This window comes from Sturnira hondurensis, unplaced genomic scaffold (assembly GCF_014824575.4).
Source record: "Sturnira hondurensis isolate 20B ecotype Veracruz unplaced genomic scaffold, ASM1482457v3 Scaffold0001721, whole genome shotgun sequence".
NCBI classification, from domain to species: Eukaryota; Metazoa; Chordata; class Mammalia; order Chiroptera; family Phyllostomidae; genus Sturnira; species Sturnira hondurensis.
Window position 1 is genome coordinate 616,253 of NW_028074352.1, and position 17,442 is coordinate 633,694.

General features: G+C 37.1%; 1 protein-coding gene across 12 annotated transcripts in view; it reads right to left on the bottom strand.

Annotated features, from left to right (window-relative positions):
• Positions 1-17,442, bottom strand: part of PTPN13 (protein tyrosine phosphatase non-receptor type 13) — a 217,638-nt gene that overhangs the window by 24,455 nt on the left and 175,741 nt on the right. For 7 of the 12 annotated variants that reach the window (XM_037030662.1, XM_037030667.1, XM_037030655.1 and 4 more), the window contains 9 exons: positions 16,175-16,349; positions 14,541-14,699; positions 13,831-14,002; positions 13,521-13,731; positions 7,996-8,066; positions 5,346-5,407; positions 2,925-3,069; positions 1,928-2,065; positions 1,742-1,830 (listed from right to left, as the gene is read on the bottom strand). In XM_037030662.1, coding sequence (XP_036886557.1) covers positions 1,742-1,830; positions 1,928-2,065; positions 2,925-3,069; positions 5,346-5,407; positions 7,996-8,066; positions 13,521-13,731; positions 13,831-14,002; positions 14,541-14,699; positions 16,175-16,349 — 1,222 coding nt within the window. Of the gene's footprint in view, positions 1-696; positions 757-1,741; positions 1,831-1,927; positions 2,066-2,924; positions 3,070-5,345; positions 5,408-7,995; positions 8,067-13,520; positions 13,732-13,830; positions 14,003-14,540; positions 14,700-16,174; positions 16,350-17,442 lie in introns of all 12 variants that reach the window. The other 5 variants (XM_037030673.1, XM_037030632.1, XM_037030625.1 and 2 more) reach the window with 3 other exon arrangements.

Below are 17,442 nucleotides of genomic sequence, written 5' to 3' on the forward strand. Positions count from 1 at the left end.
GTGGGCCTGTGAACTAAAGGATCGTGGTTCGATTCCCAGTCAGGGCACACGCCTGGGTTGCAGGCCAGTTCCCAGCAGGGGACGCACAAGAGGCAATCGTACACTGATATTTCTCCCCCTCTTTCCTTCCCTTCCCCTCTAAAGATAAAGAAATCTTAAAAAAAATTTAAGAAGAAGCAACTTGAATGAAATTTTCTGATATAAACTTGTTACTATAGCACATTATAAATGAGAATCTATATTATGTTGACAAGCTTTTTTTAAAGGAAAAGACTGAATATAACATTTTTGAAATGGGGATTAAAGATTTTTATTTGTTCTCTTAGTTAAAAGAGGCTTCAGCATATACATTCGAAGGGATACTTTTAATATTAGGAAAATATAATTAAAGTTAGTATAATTAAAAATATTCAGAAACCTATTTTCTGAAAAGGGTTTGCTGCTATAATAATTAATATTCTTATAGTATGAAATAACATCTCAACTAAAATCACTAAAGTATGATACATTTTGAGATATCCAATATTTAGTAATCATTTTTTTCCATACTAAGAAATACACACTCAACAGGTACAAGCTTCCCTGTACTTACACACATTAATTATTTATAAGTGTTTAATGAACCTAATCATATGTGTATGAGATTGTGTATGGGTACATGTATGGTAACTATTGTAAGAATCCAAACTGACTTACTTTTGACAATTCCAAAGATGTTCAGTAGGAAGAGTAAGAAGAATAAGAAGGGAAATTATCCTAGAATATTGAGCAAGATCAGATTCACATAAATAGAATGATGCCTAGTTTGAGCAACTTTACATGCAATTTACCTACTATACCACGCTTTTTCTCAGGTCAATGTCCCTGAAAATCTGGTCTTAAAGTCTTACGTGAGAGGTTGAAAAGTCTATCACGTGTTTTCGAAAACTGCTTCTCTCTCTCTTTCTCTGATTTGAGGAAACGGAAGAAATGATTGTTTCACTGGGATAGGACAATTCTTAAATGTTACAAATGCAATTAACCTTCATTTTTACCCTAAATATAATGTTTCAGGAAAATAGGCAATAATCTCAGATGATATCAATTCATTTTTTTAAAATTCCAACAAATTTTTAATAATATGTATTGAGCACCAATTCTTATACAATTTATTCTTACAAGTTTGGACCCAACTATTCCAATGTATTATGAACAAGTCACCTGTCCAGCTTTTTTAAACATGTCTCAACTGAAACCTCAAAGTAATCATAACAAAAGCCATGGTGTAATTGGAAGAATTAGATGTTCCCATGGCAATTAAGACCAAGGATCCATTGAGGGGCAGGAGGCAACATTCAAAGATCAAAACCAAGTTTTCTACCTAGGTACCTACATTAATATTAACTGGAATGGGATCCTGGAATTCTCAATTTTTATTTGATGTAAAAATAATGACATACCAAAAAAATTATGTTTTTTAATACTTTTTTTCTTGAATGGAAAATTTCACACCCCCCCCCAAAGTTAAAAGATTTAATAAGGGCAAGTTTTTCCTCCAAAATAAGTAAATGACATAATTTCTAATTCTTACTGAAGTTACCGAGCAACCATCAGTATATTATCTTTATTTCACGTCGAAAAGGGAAATCAGGAGATAGGGAGAGGCAAGGTGTCAGCAGAGAAAGCAAGTTTTAAAGTAAGAGGATAATTCTACCAAGATGTAGGGTCTTACAGTATTTATTTACCTAGGTATTATCCTTACCTCTGTAAAATCTTCAGGTAAAGGTGACCCATCACAATCTGTATCTTCTGCTTTCTCTTCAGGAAACTTTCCGTTGGTTTTTGGTGCACCTGGGAGAGAAATAAGAAGCCAAGAGGAGTTAAAATGTTCCCTAGAGGGCTTCTTGTGCTCCGTAGTGTACCAACTCATTCCTTCTGGCTCATCTACCTGGAACACAGGCACCTCCTGCTGCATTATTTTGGTTTAAAAGATTCTGGGCTTCCTCATCCACAACATCCAGCAGAGACTGGATAACTTCAGCTTCTTGAGGGTCATCATAAATATCATCTTCTTGTACATCAGATTCTTGAAAAACAGTAATTTACATGGGGGTTTACTTAAAAAATATTGGTATAAGAAAAAGACAATGTTTCGAATAGAATATACCAGGTCTTTCAAATTTTAAGCATCCACGTTGAAAAGTAGCCTTAATTTGACAAGTAGTTCACACTAATGGGGCCTAGTCATTTTCAGTTCCAGAACTACTCTGGTTGCTCTGACAAAAACCACTCACAGCAAGTTATGAAGAATAAACCAAAATCAGTGTCTGTGATAGACCTTTTTATGAGACACTAGTAATTTGATGCTTATATCCCTAAATTAATCCCAAATTATTAATTCATGAAAGAAAGGCAAATTATGTTGCAAAGATTAAGGAAATGATAAGCAGCTCAAATGTCCTAAGAAAAAAATGTCTAAATATTGGGTAGCTTAAAAATTGCTCCTTTAAAATATGTAAGAAACACTATCAAACAAAACAGCTATCTTTGCAATCATTTAAAATAGTTTTAATTTTAAGAGATGAGAATGAATCCTGCATATTTGTACAGTGATGCAGCTAACAATAATTAATTTTACACTGTTCTTTTATTTCTTTGAACAACAATCTTTCCTTTTAAAACCAACTATGGGGTCCTGGCTGTTATGGTTCAGTGGATTGCGTACAGGCCTGAAAACCAAAAGGTCACTGGTTTGATTCCTGGTGAGGGCACATGCCTGGGTTGCAGGCTGAGTCCCTGGTTGAAGGCTTGCAAAAAGCAATGATGTTTCTCTCCCTCTCTCCCTCCTTCCTATCAATCTAAAAATAAATAAATAAAATCTAAAAAAAATCAACTATAGGAATATGTAAGGCAAATAAAAGAGATACCTAATATGTCTTTATTACCTGAATTATTAGGGCATGTAGAGAAACTGGATGACTGATTTGGAAAACTACCTTTGGACAGAATCAAATTTGTTGATGCCTTCATCTGATAAATAGAGTGTTTTTCTTCAGGGTACAAAACTTCAATTATTTCTTCCCCATTAACCTAAAGTATAAAAACCAAAGCAAAGCATTAGTTTCCTATTTTATTCACTTCCAACATTAGAGAGGGACAGTAGTACATTGCCCCTCAATGTCCTTCTCCCCATCTTTCTTAGTACAAAATCCATTCTGTATCTCCCAACCTTAGAAGTGTTTTTAGAAAATCCCAGTGCAATAAAATGTGCAAAGGGGATGGAACTTCCTATCATCAAGTATGTCTAAACACCCTAGATTTAACACTACCTCAATATTTTTGTCCTAAGAATTCTTATAATGCTTACCAATATAAATTCTGAGTTTCCAAAAGAGAAATCTATTATACAGTATTTCCTAAACTTATTTGACTGCAGAAAGCTCTTTTCTGAGTCCTATTTTATGAGACTTGTCTTTCATAGAACTTTTTAGGAAAGTCTGAAGTTGAAGGAAAGGGGGAAAAATCAGCCTTTTCAGTATTTGTGAAGCTGTTACATGGTCATAAATTCCAGTTCAGAGATCTAATCAACTAGTAGGTGTAAAGATTTTCAAGTCTAAATCTTACCTCAATTTAAGAAAAATAATAATGGATTCATAACTATAAAGGACAATAATTATTCAAAATAAAAAATAATAAAATACAACCTTCTAATTAAAGGATAAATTATGAAGCACGTCATGGTGAATAGCCTACTGAAAAAGAATGACTCAGCAAAAATGCAAAGTTAAATAATTAGAATTACAATAATTTTATGCAAGTAAAAGTGCTCTGAAGACTTTACTTTTTATTAACATAAAAAGTAGAGATGATTGATGCAACTGAATTATTTCTCCATAAATAGTTTCACTGGATTGTGAAATCCCAATCTTTATGAGAAATTCATAGTACACCTGTACTATGAAATTTATTAGTATTCAAGAACAGAATATTGTTTGAGCAACTTCCTGGAAGATTTTAACTTCAACCAAAAGTGTTTGTAGCTCTGAATAACAAAGTCATAGTTTCTAGGATTTTATGTTAATTTCAATAGAAACTACCTTTCTCCCTTTAAACAACATGCTGATATTTAAAAAGAAAATAAGCACTATACAGCATGACTAACACTCCAAATACATAAAAATCCAGTTGCTTGAGCTATATATATGAAGGCCTTGTGGATAAACAGAGAACAGAGAGTATTGCTGTATTTCAATGCACAAACATACAAATACCAAGACATTTTATTGTTGGGTCCCAATCATTTCTGCCTAACAGCTCTTCTGCTGCACTGCCTTCTCAGACATTGCTAAACCATGTCACAAACTTGAGGTAACACAGTGAGATGAAAGGCATGGGATTTGGGGCTTCTGGCCACTAAACTAAATTCATTTCCTCCTCTTCCACTCATTTCAGTTCATATCCAGAAATTTTGTGGGAATGATAGATTTTCAGATTACTAAGTAATGCCTCAGCTATGGATTTTACATGGGAAGACATTCAAATAATGTGGTTCAGAAAAGACTGTACGGCATGTGTGTGGGATTAAACAATCTCACACAAAAAATGAAGATCCAGCTGTGATTATTTTAGAATGTACCTTACATGCCAAAAGAAAATTATTCAACAAAATATTAGCCAAACAAATAGGCATACATGTAGCCTTAAAGAGAGAGCCCAAAGTGGAATCTAGGTTTGTGATAAAGTAGTTTTATTAGTGATTGCGGAGGGAAGGGGTGAAGGCAGAGATGAAGGGGGTATGGGGCATAAATGGTGATGGGAAAAATAGTTCTGTTAAAGCACCACCAAGTTTCTCTGTGCTGATCTTAAATGATTTAGGCCCTTTCATTTTATTATTGGTAAAGTATTTCTATGTCTCTCAAGAAGCAAGTCAGCCTGTTTCTTTTGCCACTACTGTTTTTCTTCACTTGCCCCAGAGATTTGTCATTCAATAGTCACTGCTGGGCAGCATTAACCCAAAGGACCAATTTCACTCTTAATCACATTCTTCTCTTCCAGGTATCTCAAATAGCCAAAAGAATTAATTGTGCATGTGAATGAAGAAAATCCCAGCACTAAAACTGTCAACTTAAGCAATTAGCTTATTTAGAAGCCAAGCATGTACGAATGAAGCGGAATTACTTGAGTGGGCCTTGATGATGTGACCTGTACTGAAAAAGGCCTATTAGTTCACTGAAATACATTCCTATTATCAATATATGTTTCTAAAGAAGGCAAATATTTAAATGTAAAATCAGTTTGGTTCAGACACAAATAAACTGGTTATTTGGATAAAGGAGGAGGACATGAAGAAGGCGGCCTTTACTTACCTTGGAGAAGGAATTATTAGGAGTGAGGGTGGGTTTGCCGCAAGGCTCCGAAGTTTGATGACCTCAAAGGGACAATATAGAAAGAAAGGGATGAGCCAGTCAGAAGCACAGCAGGAATATCACAATGATGAGTGAAAACCCACATATGTGTACGTGCTTTTTTATTAACACATTAAAAGAGGTCATGTCACAAAGTAATTTAAAATTAACTAAATGCAATCAAATATTAAAAAAGAATTTTTCCCAAGAAAAACGGCAGTTTCTTAAAAGAATATAGCTTGCATAAAAGCTCAGTTCAGCCTGAATTGTTCTAGCATGAGGTATGGAATGTGAATTATTCCAACCAAATGGGAGACCCATCACAGGTGATAAACTAGTTCACGACTATTTAAAAGAAGATAGCAAGGGCCCTGGCTGGTGTAGCTCAGTGAATTGAGCGTGGGCCTGCGAACCACCTGATCGCAGTTTGATTCCCAGTCAGGGCACATGCCTGGGTTGCAGGCCAGCTCCCAGTTCCCGGCAGGGGATGCAGGAGAGGCAACCATACATTGATATTTCTCTCTCTCTCTCCTTCCCTTCCCCTCTAAGATAAATAAATAAAATCCTAAAAAAAAAAAAAAGAAGACAGCAAGCCTTTCAGACTATCAATTTAACACAGTAAAATAAGTTTTGGACATAACTGAATAGGACTTTTAATATGTGTCTAAACCAAATGTTAATTTGAACTCTTAGCTGTCAGAACAAAAATTCAATGGATATATTAAAATAAGATTATGTGCCTCTTACAATTAAAGTTATATTTAAAAATAATTTGACTCATTAAATTATATCTTCAAGAAATTTTGAAAGATATGGTTAATTTTGGAAAAGTTAAAAAGAAAGAAAAGAGGAAATACAGGTAAGGAATAAATTTCTATAATTTTGTGTATAATGTTACAAAGAGCCCAAGAATGTCTTTTATTATTACTTCTGGGAGATATAGTACATTATTAAACTTCCAGGGAAAATAATGAAAAATTAACAATAAACCACTGGTTCAAAATAATCATATTAGAATAGCATAAAATACAATAGTTTATTATTTGTAATTGCTCCCTCCTGTTCCCTGAACTGCCCTCTTCCTCTCATTTCTCCAGGCAACCACTGATCTGCTTTCTGTTACTATGGATTAATTTGAACTTTCTTTTTAAAAAAAAAACCATTTTATTTATTTATCTTTAGAGAGAGGAGATGGGAAGGAGAAAGAGATGGAAAGAAATATCAGTGTGTGGTTGCCTCTCACGTGCCTCCTACTGAGGCCCTGGCCTACAACCCAGGCACGTGCCCTGACTGGGAATTGAATCAGCCAGCAATTCTTTGGTTCGCAGGCCCATAGTCAATCCACTGAGCTACACCAGCCATGGCTACATTTTCTATAATTTTGAATAAACAGAATAACCCAGTATGAATTCTTTTTTTGTCTGGCTTCTTTCACTCAGCAGACTTATTTGAGTTTATTTTAATTATGTTGCTGTGTGTATAAAACAGACCATTCATTTTTATTGCTTAATAGTATTCTGTTGTTTGGATATATTACAATTGGTTTATTCATTCAACATTTGAGTGGTTTCCAATTTTGGCTGTTACAAAGAAAGCTGCTAGAAACATTCCTGTACAGGTTTTTGTGTAAGGATAACTGCTTTTCTTTCTCTTGAGTGAACAAACAGGAGTGAAATGGCTGGATCATATGGTAGGCGTGTGTTTAAATTTTTAAGAAGTGGTCAAAATGTTTTCCACCATTTTACATTCCCCTCATTATGAGAGTTATTATTGATACTATATAATTTTTCAGAATTCATAAAGAAATTAGATGCTGCATTCGGTAACTTAAAAGTTTAGTTATGTATGAAGTACTGAATTTACATTTCAAATACACCAATTTCAACCACTCTTCCCTGTGCTTAACATTCTTATTACATTAACACTAGCATGAGAAGTTACAGTTACTGTCCTGACCAGCGTGGCTCAGTGGGTTGGGCATCATCTGGCCAAGGGCAAGGACGTTGGTTAGACTCCTGGTCAGGACTCATGCCTGGATTGTGAGACAGGCAACCAATCAATGTTTGTCCCTGCCTTCCCCTCTCTCTAAAAATAAATAAGATCTTTTTTAAAAAGTTACAATTACTGAGCCTGATTATGTAAATGAGAGCATGAAGTCAGATATCCTAGGTTTGAATATTGGCTCTACTATTTAACTCTGTGAACATCTCTGTGCCTCAGTTTCCCCTTCTATAAAAGGAGGATAATAACAACTACTATACAATTATATGCCACAACTACTAATACTACAATCTACATTATTATGCTAAAATGTAGATTGAGATAAATAAGAGAGATACTTGTTTACTCATTGACATATTCACAATGCCCAGAATAGTGCCCAACAGATGATAAATAAACTGTCTGATTAAATTTTTATGTGACAATCAATGTGACCTTTCACATATATTATTGCATTTATGCCTCATCATAACAGGGTAGATAGAGATCTTGCATAGCACTTTGGAAAGACAATAAAAACACTTTTAGTGATAGTCTCCATACCTGCATCTGGGAAAAATATAGTTACCACTACAAAACCAGTTGTGTTATAAAATGAATGTATCCTTACCATTAGCTCTGGCTGATTTTGGAGTTGAAACAGCATACTTCCTGGAACTTGGGACGACTGGCTGACCATCTCTGTGTTGTAAAAAAATGAAAGGTGAGTACAAATGAGATGTTTGTTTTAATATCCTTTGGATTATCTGTTAATTAGCCTCAGGAGTTTTATTGTTTCAAGGCATACCCTAAAGCTTCAGACAAGATTTTTATCAGTCTTCACCGATGTATTTTCTCAAAAGAGATATTCTTGATTCAAAAAAGATTAAGAATCACTTCTTTATATAGTCTCTTTTTGGGTTTCAGTTTAACATACCACTTTATTTCCCCTCTCATTTCAAATACTGGTAATATTCATGACTTAATAACTTGCTTCTCAGTCACTCAGGTCATAGTTCAAAGATAACTTAGAAATCACAGGGACTTCCGCCAAGATGGAGGCATAGGTGGAAACACTGTGCCTTCTCCCACAACCAAGTTTGAATAAAACNTAGATGGGTTTCAAGGCATACCCTAAAGCTTCAGACAAAATTTTTATCAGTCTTCACCTATGTATTTTCTCAAGAGAGATATTCTTGATTCAAAAAAGATTAAGAATCACTTCTTTATATAGTCTCTTTTTGGGTTTCAGTTTAACATACCACTTTATTTCCCCTCTCATTTCAAATACTGGTAATATTCATGACTTAATAACTTGCTTCTCAGTCACTCAGGTCATAGTTCAAAGATAACTTAGAAATCACAGATCACTAAGTTTTATGAACTTAAAGCTCTTGATACGTGTTTTACTTTTAAGTTATTTAAAGTGAAAATCTAGGACTTCCACCAAGATGGAGGCATAGGTGGAAACACTGTGCCTTCTCCCACAACCAAGTTTGGATACAACAAAGGTTTGGAGAACAAAGACACACCCAAAGAACAGAAAATTGAATTATACGGAAGTCCGACAACAACAAACTGTTCAACCGAGACGGTAAGAGGGGCAGAGCCAGCAGCGAAGCAGGGCCGGGCAGGAAAGATCCCCCGACCTAGGTGCGCAGGCAGCCCGGACTCAGTCAGGGTGTGGGGCAGACTGACCACAGTGGCACATTTGCATGCAGTGAGACAAAACACGAGGGCCCCGGTGATGGTGGCAGCTGCGGCTGCAGCAGCAGGAGGCGGCAGATGGGACTGCCATTGCTCCTCTTTGACCCCGCCCCCACATATAACGTCACAACCCAAAGACTGAGTTGCCCTGCTCTGGTGAACACCTAGGGCTCCGCTCCTGATACGTAACAGGCATGAACAGTCCAAAAGATGGCTCAAGAAGAACTCAAAGCCCCAGAGCCGATAACTCTAAGCGACCAGGAAATAGCCAGCCTCTCAGATGCACAGTTCAAAGCACTGGTCATCAGGATGCTCACAGAACTGGTTGATTATAGTCATAAATTAGAGGAACATATGAAGGCTAAACTAATTGAAATGAAGGGACTTATCTAAGAAAAAGAAGATGAAAAATATGAACAGTGAAAGGACAGCAAACTCGCAGTTATCAACAACCACACCTAAAACAAAAGCAAACCAAGAGGACAGCTAGATCAGGAGCAGAACCATAGAAATGAAGAACACATGGAGGGTTAGCAACAGGGGAGTGGGAGGAGGAGAAGGAGGGAGAAGGTACCGAAAATAGCATAGACAATAGGTAGAAAATAGATAGGGGGGAGGGCAAGAATAGTATGGGAAATATCGAATCTAAAGAACTTGAGACAAGTGGTTATAAACTAAGGTGGGGGGAATGGTGGGGGAGGGGGTGTGCAGGGTGGAGGGGAATGAAGGGGGGGAATATAACAACTGTAAAGGTATAATCAATAAAATATATATATTAAAAAATAAAGTGAAAATCTAGACTCTATCTATATATCTCTCTATATATCTCCCTATATATATGTATATGTGTGTATATATATATATATATATATATATATATACACACACACACACAAATATATATTCAAAGGATCATCAGAAGAATAGAATCACCTGTTGTAGACTGCCCTGCCTGGTTCTAGGAATTGTACCTGGACCCCCTGTGGCTAAGGGTGAGGGACGACCTCTGGAATGCGAGCCACAGGAGACAAAGCTTGTCTCTGGTAGCAAACGCTGCCTCAGTTTCCTCTCCCTGACCCCAAAGCTTGGTTGGAAGTCAATGAGATGAGAGGGGTAAGATCCTTCACAGCAGGGGGCAACCTAAGCCAGACTTGATCACTTGGGAGGCCTTCAGGGAAGGACTTGGGGTGGGGGGCGCTGCAACAAAGAGCAATGGACTCCCCCTCCCCCTGGCCTTGACAAAGCCCGAGTCCCCATGTCCTCTGGGAGAAGTGCTTCCTGGCTCTATTCCACTTAAGCCTGAATACCTGATGGGGAGGGGTGCAGCTCCTCGCCTTGCTAGAGCATGTCCTAGGGAACAATCTGGCATCACAAAGACTTGCTGATAAACCTGTGAAATCTGCTCTGCTAAGAGTGCTTTCATTCATAGGTTAAGGGTTTGAGCAGGAAACCCTAAAACTCTGTTCCTGAGAGACTCTGACTCATACTAAGCCCTCAGATTTCTTTGAAATGTTATCTACACGTTGATCCTTGCCACCCTGTATTCCTGTGTATTAGAACCCAATAAAAAGCCCTGGAGGAAGGGGCTTGAGGCCTTTTTCTCCTCGGAGAAACTGGCCACTTCTCCTCCCTAAGCAGATCATATCATGTCTCAGTCATATTTACTCTCATCTGTGGCAGCTGGGGGGACTTGCGAGGAAAGTTGCCCCCACAATCACCCAATGTGAAAAACAGTAAAAAAGAGAACACCTTGGAAACAGAGGATTAGCAGGCAATCTTACTGTTGCTAATACTTGAGAAAAAGGGACCACCTTGGAAACAGAGGATTAGCAGGCAATCTTACTGTTGCTAATACTTGAGAAAAAGGGACACTGCCTAACATGTACAGTGATGGGAGAGGCATTTGCACTACGGGCTCAAAGCATCCCTGCATATTCTTCCTGGGTAGCCCAGAAATGCAAGGCCATGACCATTTTTTATCCGTGCCAATTCTCAAGGCTATGGTTGTAGTGAGCAAGCTTGAGGGATGATACAACCTCTTTTCTCAAACAAAAAGCATGCTTTCTGGCAGGATGGCATACTGTGGCCCAGAAATGCTAAAAGGGGTGTCCAACCTTTTGGTGTCTCTGGGCCACATTGGAAGAATTGTCTTGGGCCACACATTAAATACACAAACACTAACAAAAACTGATGAGCAAAAAAAGGCTTTAAGTAAATTTACAATTTTGTGTTGGGTCACATTTATTGCCATCTTGGGCCTCATGTGGCCTGAAGGCTGTGGGTTGGACACCCCTGCAAGAGTCAGGTTCCCAGCCTCTCCTAAAGTATTCCTCTCCTGTCATACAATCCACTGCATGTTCAGGAATCCACCAGGCCCTCCCATATGTCATCTCCATGGGACTTGGAGGACATACAGGACTGACAGCAATACCATTTGTGATAAATATTTTGTCTCTGATCCAGGAGTTTCATATCCTCTACTGGCATGCAGGAAACAATAACTGGCTAACTTACCAGCTTGCAAGTAAGGTAAAACTCAAAGACCCTTTATAGTTCTTGACATACACATAATTACAATACACATCCCTCCATTACTGCTGCTCTGCGGATGTTAAAGACATCGGATATATATAATGTGGATGTTAAAGACATCAGATATATAGGTAACAGTGCACAGAGAGCTGGGAGAAGAACAGAGGCGGAAGTAATTGTGACTACCACTACTCTATCTTTAGTGACCACAGAAATGATAAAAGGAAAAAGAAAAAGAAAGTAATTTTCAAGCTAAGGTAATAAAGGGGGCTCTACTGATTTTGAGGCAAAAAATTTCAGCTAGATCTATGGTTAACAGAGATGTTAATTTTCACAAAAAATTTTTTAGTTTGTTTGAACCCTTTCCTTCCCCGCTAATTAACATTCAGCTATATCTATGAAAATAGCTTCATGCCAATTTTAATTTTTAGAAACATATTAGAAAATCCAGTTAGGAAGTGCATTCAAAGAAAAATGTACACAAACTGACTTAAAGGTTTAGAAGGAGCAAATAAGTTTACTATCAAATGATTTAATTAATAGTTCCTATGTTTTGGAAAGACACACTTTGTAAAATCCACCATGTATTACAGATGTAAACATGTAGTTTCCCTTTATGTAAGCCTGTAGTCTAGAAAGCCTGTACTCAGTATACTGTGGTAGGTAGAGTGAGGCCCCTCCCCCCCCCTCTGCACGTGTACACGCTAACCCTGGGAACCTGTGAATATTGAACCTTACAAAGCAAAAGAGATTTTGCAGATGTGAGTAAATTAAAGATGTAGAGATAAGGAGATTATACTGTATTATCTGCTTGGGCTCAATGTAATCACAGAGTTCTTTATAAATGAAAGAGTGAGGCAGCGAGCCAGGCAGAGATGTGAGGACAGAGCATGGTGCTGTGACTGCTGGCTTTGCACAGGGAGGTGGGCCATGGGTCGACCAACACGGGCAATCTCTAGAAGGCAGAAAAGGCAAGGAAATGGATTGCCTCCTGGGGCCTACAGCAGGAATGCAGCTCTGCCTTGATTTTCTACCCACTGAGACCCATTTCATATTTTTGATTTCCACAACTATTAAGCAGTAAATTTCTGTTGTTTAAGCCACTACATTTGTAGTAATTTTAAACTAATACATACATTTTTCAATTAATTTTTAAGTGAACGAAAAGTTGCTATTGGCATTTCTTATGATGTGAGACTGCTATGAGGTGTAGTGGATGTGGTAATTCTATGCCACATTGCTTATAGATATGAGGCTTAGGTAGGACTAACTGTCCCAACACTAAGAATGGGCCCAGACTGGCCTAAACCAATCAGTATATTCATATCCTTTTGTGTCAATTCAGAGACTGGCCTTATTTCGGGTCTAATATTATCAGCATACAGTCCTTGCTTTACCACAGTGACTGGTGAGACTTTTGACTGGAGGTTGCCCTGAATGGTGCAGTATGGAGGCGTGAGGCACTACACTGACGCAGAAATGTGACTGTCATGAAGGAAACACAAACACAGGGTGGAGAATAAGTGCAACAGCAAAGAAATGGAGCCAGAGGCCAAATGACATTTTACCTGTTGACTCCATAATCTTTTTAGCCATGTAAGGCTGTAAATTCCTTTTCTTGTTTAAAACCAAGTTGAGTTGTATTTTTAGTTACTTGCAACTGAAACCATCCTAAGTGACAAATGTCATAACTACCCTATTAATAACTGCAAACATGTATCCAAACACTAATCCATTTAAAGTGCTCTTAGGATATATTATCTATCGAAAAGTCTGTGTAACTATTAAATCCTGCTACTTTAGTCTGTGAATTACAAATTCACTAATAATTTTTTAAGAGAACATAAGTAAAACAACAGCTTGAAATGCGTAAGCACATCATACAAACAAAACCCACAAATAATTGCAGAATGGTACCTTGTTGCTTTCAACACCACTGCAGGAAGTGACATGTCTAATGCTCTCTTAGCTTCTGCCAAGGTCATGCTTTGTGTGCTGACTCCATTCACGCAGTGGATGATGTCTAACAGCTGGAGATTGCCCTCAACTGCTGCAGCCGATCTTGGATTGATATCACTAATATATACCACTTGATGAAGGCTGTCATGACCTCCAGATAAGGAAAAACCTTCAGTGAATAAAAATATTTGTTTCCTTAGCCATAAGAGTACTTATTTTTAATCCTGCCAAGAAAAGTCACACTGCCGAAAGCTTCCATTTGCATTACCTAACTCCTCTTTGTTGCATGTTAACGTAATGTCCGGCAGCAAATGAGGCAGCACTGGCATCTTGGGTAACTCCAGAACTCGTCCAAGAACTAATGTGACTGTTTTGGGTGCAGCTCGGAGCAGATTCACTGTATCTGTGTGAGTCATGTTTGTAACATCGGTATCATTAACCTACCAAAATGAAAAAGGGGAAAAGTAGGATTCTAATATTTGGAACAGAGAATATGCCAAGAAAATACAGTAATCCCCCTAACTTTTAAAAATACAATATATATTAGCCAGTAAAAGATTCACAATAAAGAATGGTTTCTAATTTATTGGTAATTCCCTATCCTCTGGAAATCAAGTAATTATAAGCAACATAATAATGTAAATACTTAAAAAAGGCATCATTATTTCACTAGTATAGGACATTTATCTCCATAGTAACTTAAGAAACTTTCTGTCCCTGAAACCCAAGATAGCTTGTTTAATGCTTTAACTGAGATTAGTTCTTCTAACTGAAGACTTCCAAATTAAAAAGATAACTTTAAGTATTCCTAGAACTGTTAATTACATAAAGACCTTTACTTTTAAGAGGTGGAGAAGGAAAACATAAACCAAACAGAAACGGAGTGTTATATTAACTCAATCTTCTTGTTCTTTCTTCTCTAGCCCTGGCTTGCTGTTTGGCCACATTTGCACAAGTTCATTCCATGTAATGTCTCACCTTTATGAGCCGGTCCCCAGGTTTTAGCCTTCCATCACTTTTGGCTGGATCCTGAATGACATCATGAACATAACAACCAATACTCTGATTGCCTTTGGTTACTGTAAAACCCAGGCTTCCTTTTTCTGATTTAATTAGGGTAATGATGAGTTCTACTTCCTAAGTGAAGAAAACAGTGATTCCTTTAGGATGTCAATGCTGCCTTTCAGATGGACAAAATGATGTCTACTACTTCCACTGAATAACAGAGAAGGAAACCCAACCTTAAAAGGTTACTTATATATTCCAAATGAGGAAGCCAGGTCTATCTGATTCTAGATAGCATGCCCTCCAATGCAAACGTTGGGTTTAAATACAACATGATATGTTTGTTTAGAGGAATCTGAGACAGAGCTCATTCATGCTTCGATTCTTGTATTTTCAGAATAAACAAGGACACACTAGTGGCTATACCCAGATCATCAAAGAACACTTTTTGAAGAGAAGGTTCAGAAAATTCTTCATGTATATTTAGACAACCAAGATAGATGCCAAGAGCCACAAAGAAAGTTATTGCTGTTGTTTTTAAATAAAGTCTTTGGGTAATTAAATAGCACAACTTCATGTATTTAGTTGTATAAAACATTTTTTTAAAGCATGATTTTAGTGGAGACACAAAGATTGCTTGCAGCTTACAGGGGTGATGACAGATTTCTAAGGAAATCATTCAAAGACTATTTTTACTCTATTGTTGAGAATAAAATAAAAGGTACAGGTGCTACACACATGCACGCACACAACTACAGGCAAACAAAATATTTGGAAAAATTGCCTCCCAAATGCTTATTGTTTTTTAATTTTCCTACAATAAATATTTACTACATGATAATAAAAACACTATTAAAAATATCGACTTTCAATCAATATAAAGGATATTTTCTTGAAAATTTGACTTTCAAACTGAATTTGCAGGATGTAAAGAAGTACATTTGAGCACACAAAAACAAGTGTGAAGGTGAAAAAATTACATTCAACCCTGATTAAAAATTAAATAGGTAATCAATCCGTCAGAATTTAGCAAATAGCAGATACATAATCAGGTTCTTTCTTTATACCACAGGTGGCAAACACAAGGCCCACGGGCTGAATCCAGCCCTCCACCTTGTTTTATCTGGCCCGGCACCTTGTTTCTACCCAGCGGCAGCACCGAGCTCTCACTGAACTACGCCTGCGTTAAGGAGTAGTTATATTTATATAGTCCTAAAATTGCATTTGGTCCTTTGAAGGCAACCATGAGGCTGATGTGGTACCTGGTGAAAATGAGTTTGACACCCCTGCTTTATACTATTCCATTTATTCCTTACCACAATTGTATAAGGTTTCTGGCCCCATTTTATAGCCAAAACTACTGATACTCAGAAGAATTAAGTAATTTCTCTGCTGGTGTCTACCAAATGGCAGCAGGTCAGTGGTAGAAATAGGATTTGTACCTAGATCTTTTTTGCCTTTCCCCTAATTCTAAGCAGAGAAACACACCAGATAAGTTACCTGTTTACTGGGCATAAATATGAAGGTACTCTAAAAAACAGTCTTTTCCTTAAAGGGAAATTGTGTGTGTACTATGGAATTTTTTTAACATAGACGAAACAACTCACCTGATCTAAGTCTTCAAGGTGGTTTTCCAAATCATTTTTCAAAGATGTCAAGCTTTCTTGTCTTGTTGGTTCAGAAGTGTGATGTATATGATATTTATCTGTTAAATTAGTGGAAACACATTCTGTTTCGGGTGGCCCAGAAGTCACATCCGGTGGTAAAGGGGAAGGAGGATTACTACAGGGACAAAGAAGTAAGATTTTTTTCAAATACATTTCAATATCAATATAGTAAGTTTGTGCCACAAACAGAAAATGTCTAACAAGTGTTCATGTTTGTGTTAGGTTGAGATCCCAGCTACCTCTTATTGAATCCTGGACTGTGAATTTATTTCACACTTGTTATATGCTAACATTATCAGCTTTTATTTTCCTTCTAGGTTCTATTTTGAAGCTCTTTAAGATGCACAAATCAGTAAAATAAATTAAATAAATATACTTTTGTTCCCTAATTGTTAATTCACGGCTGAAGCTAATGTTTTCAGAAGCCCAATGTTTGTTTCAATATAAGAGAATAGAAAAAAAAAGACTTAACTCCTATGGTTATTTTGGATGATATAGTAGAAAAAAAACTTGAATAAATATGATTGGACCTGGATATATGCAAAGACATAACCAAACAATAAAATGTATACATAACTCTTAGAGGCATAGATGTAGCCGTTCTATACCTCTATGCTTTCAATTACTTCTTTGTTCCCCGTTTCCTGTAGTCTTCTATAGCCTACCCTCTGCACACTCTCTACCCCTTCCTCCATACCACTTCCTTTTATATTTCTTTTTTCAATATTGAGATCAATCTTTTAAAATATATTTTATTGATTATGCTATTAGTTATCCCATCCCCCCATTTCCCTCTATCCTGCACACCCTCTCCCACCCACATTCCCCCCCCCCGTTTAGTTCATGTCCATGGGTTGTACATATAAGTTCATTGGCTTCTACATTTCCTATACTGTTCTTACCCTCCCCCTGTCTATTTTCTACCTACCATCTATGCTACTTATTCTCTGTACCTTCCCCCTCCTCCCCTCCCACTCCCCTATTGATCTCCATTTCTGTGGTTCTGTTCCTGTTCCAGTTGTTTCCTTAGCTTGCTTTTGTTTTAGGTGTGGTTTTTAATAACTGTGAGTTTGCTATCATTTTACTGTTCATATTTTTTTTCTTAGATAAGTCCCTTTAACATTTCATATAACAAGGGCTTGGTGATAATGAACTCCTTGAACTTGATCTTACCTAAGAAGCACTTTATCTGCCCTTCCATTCTAAAT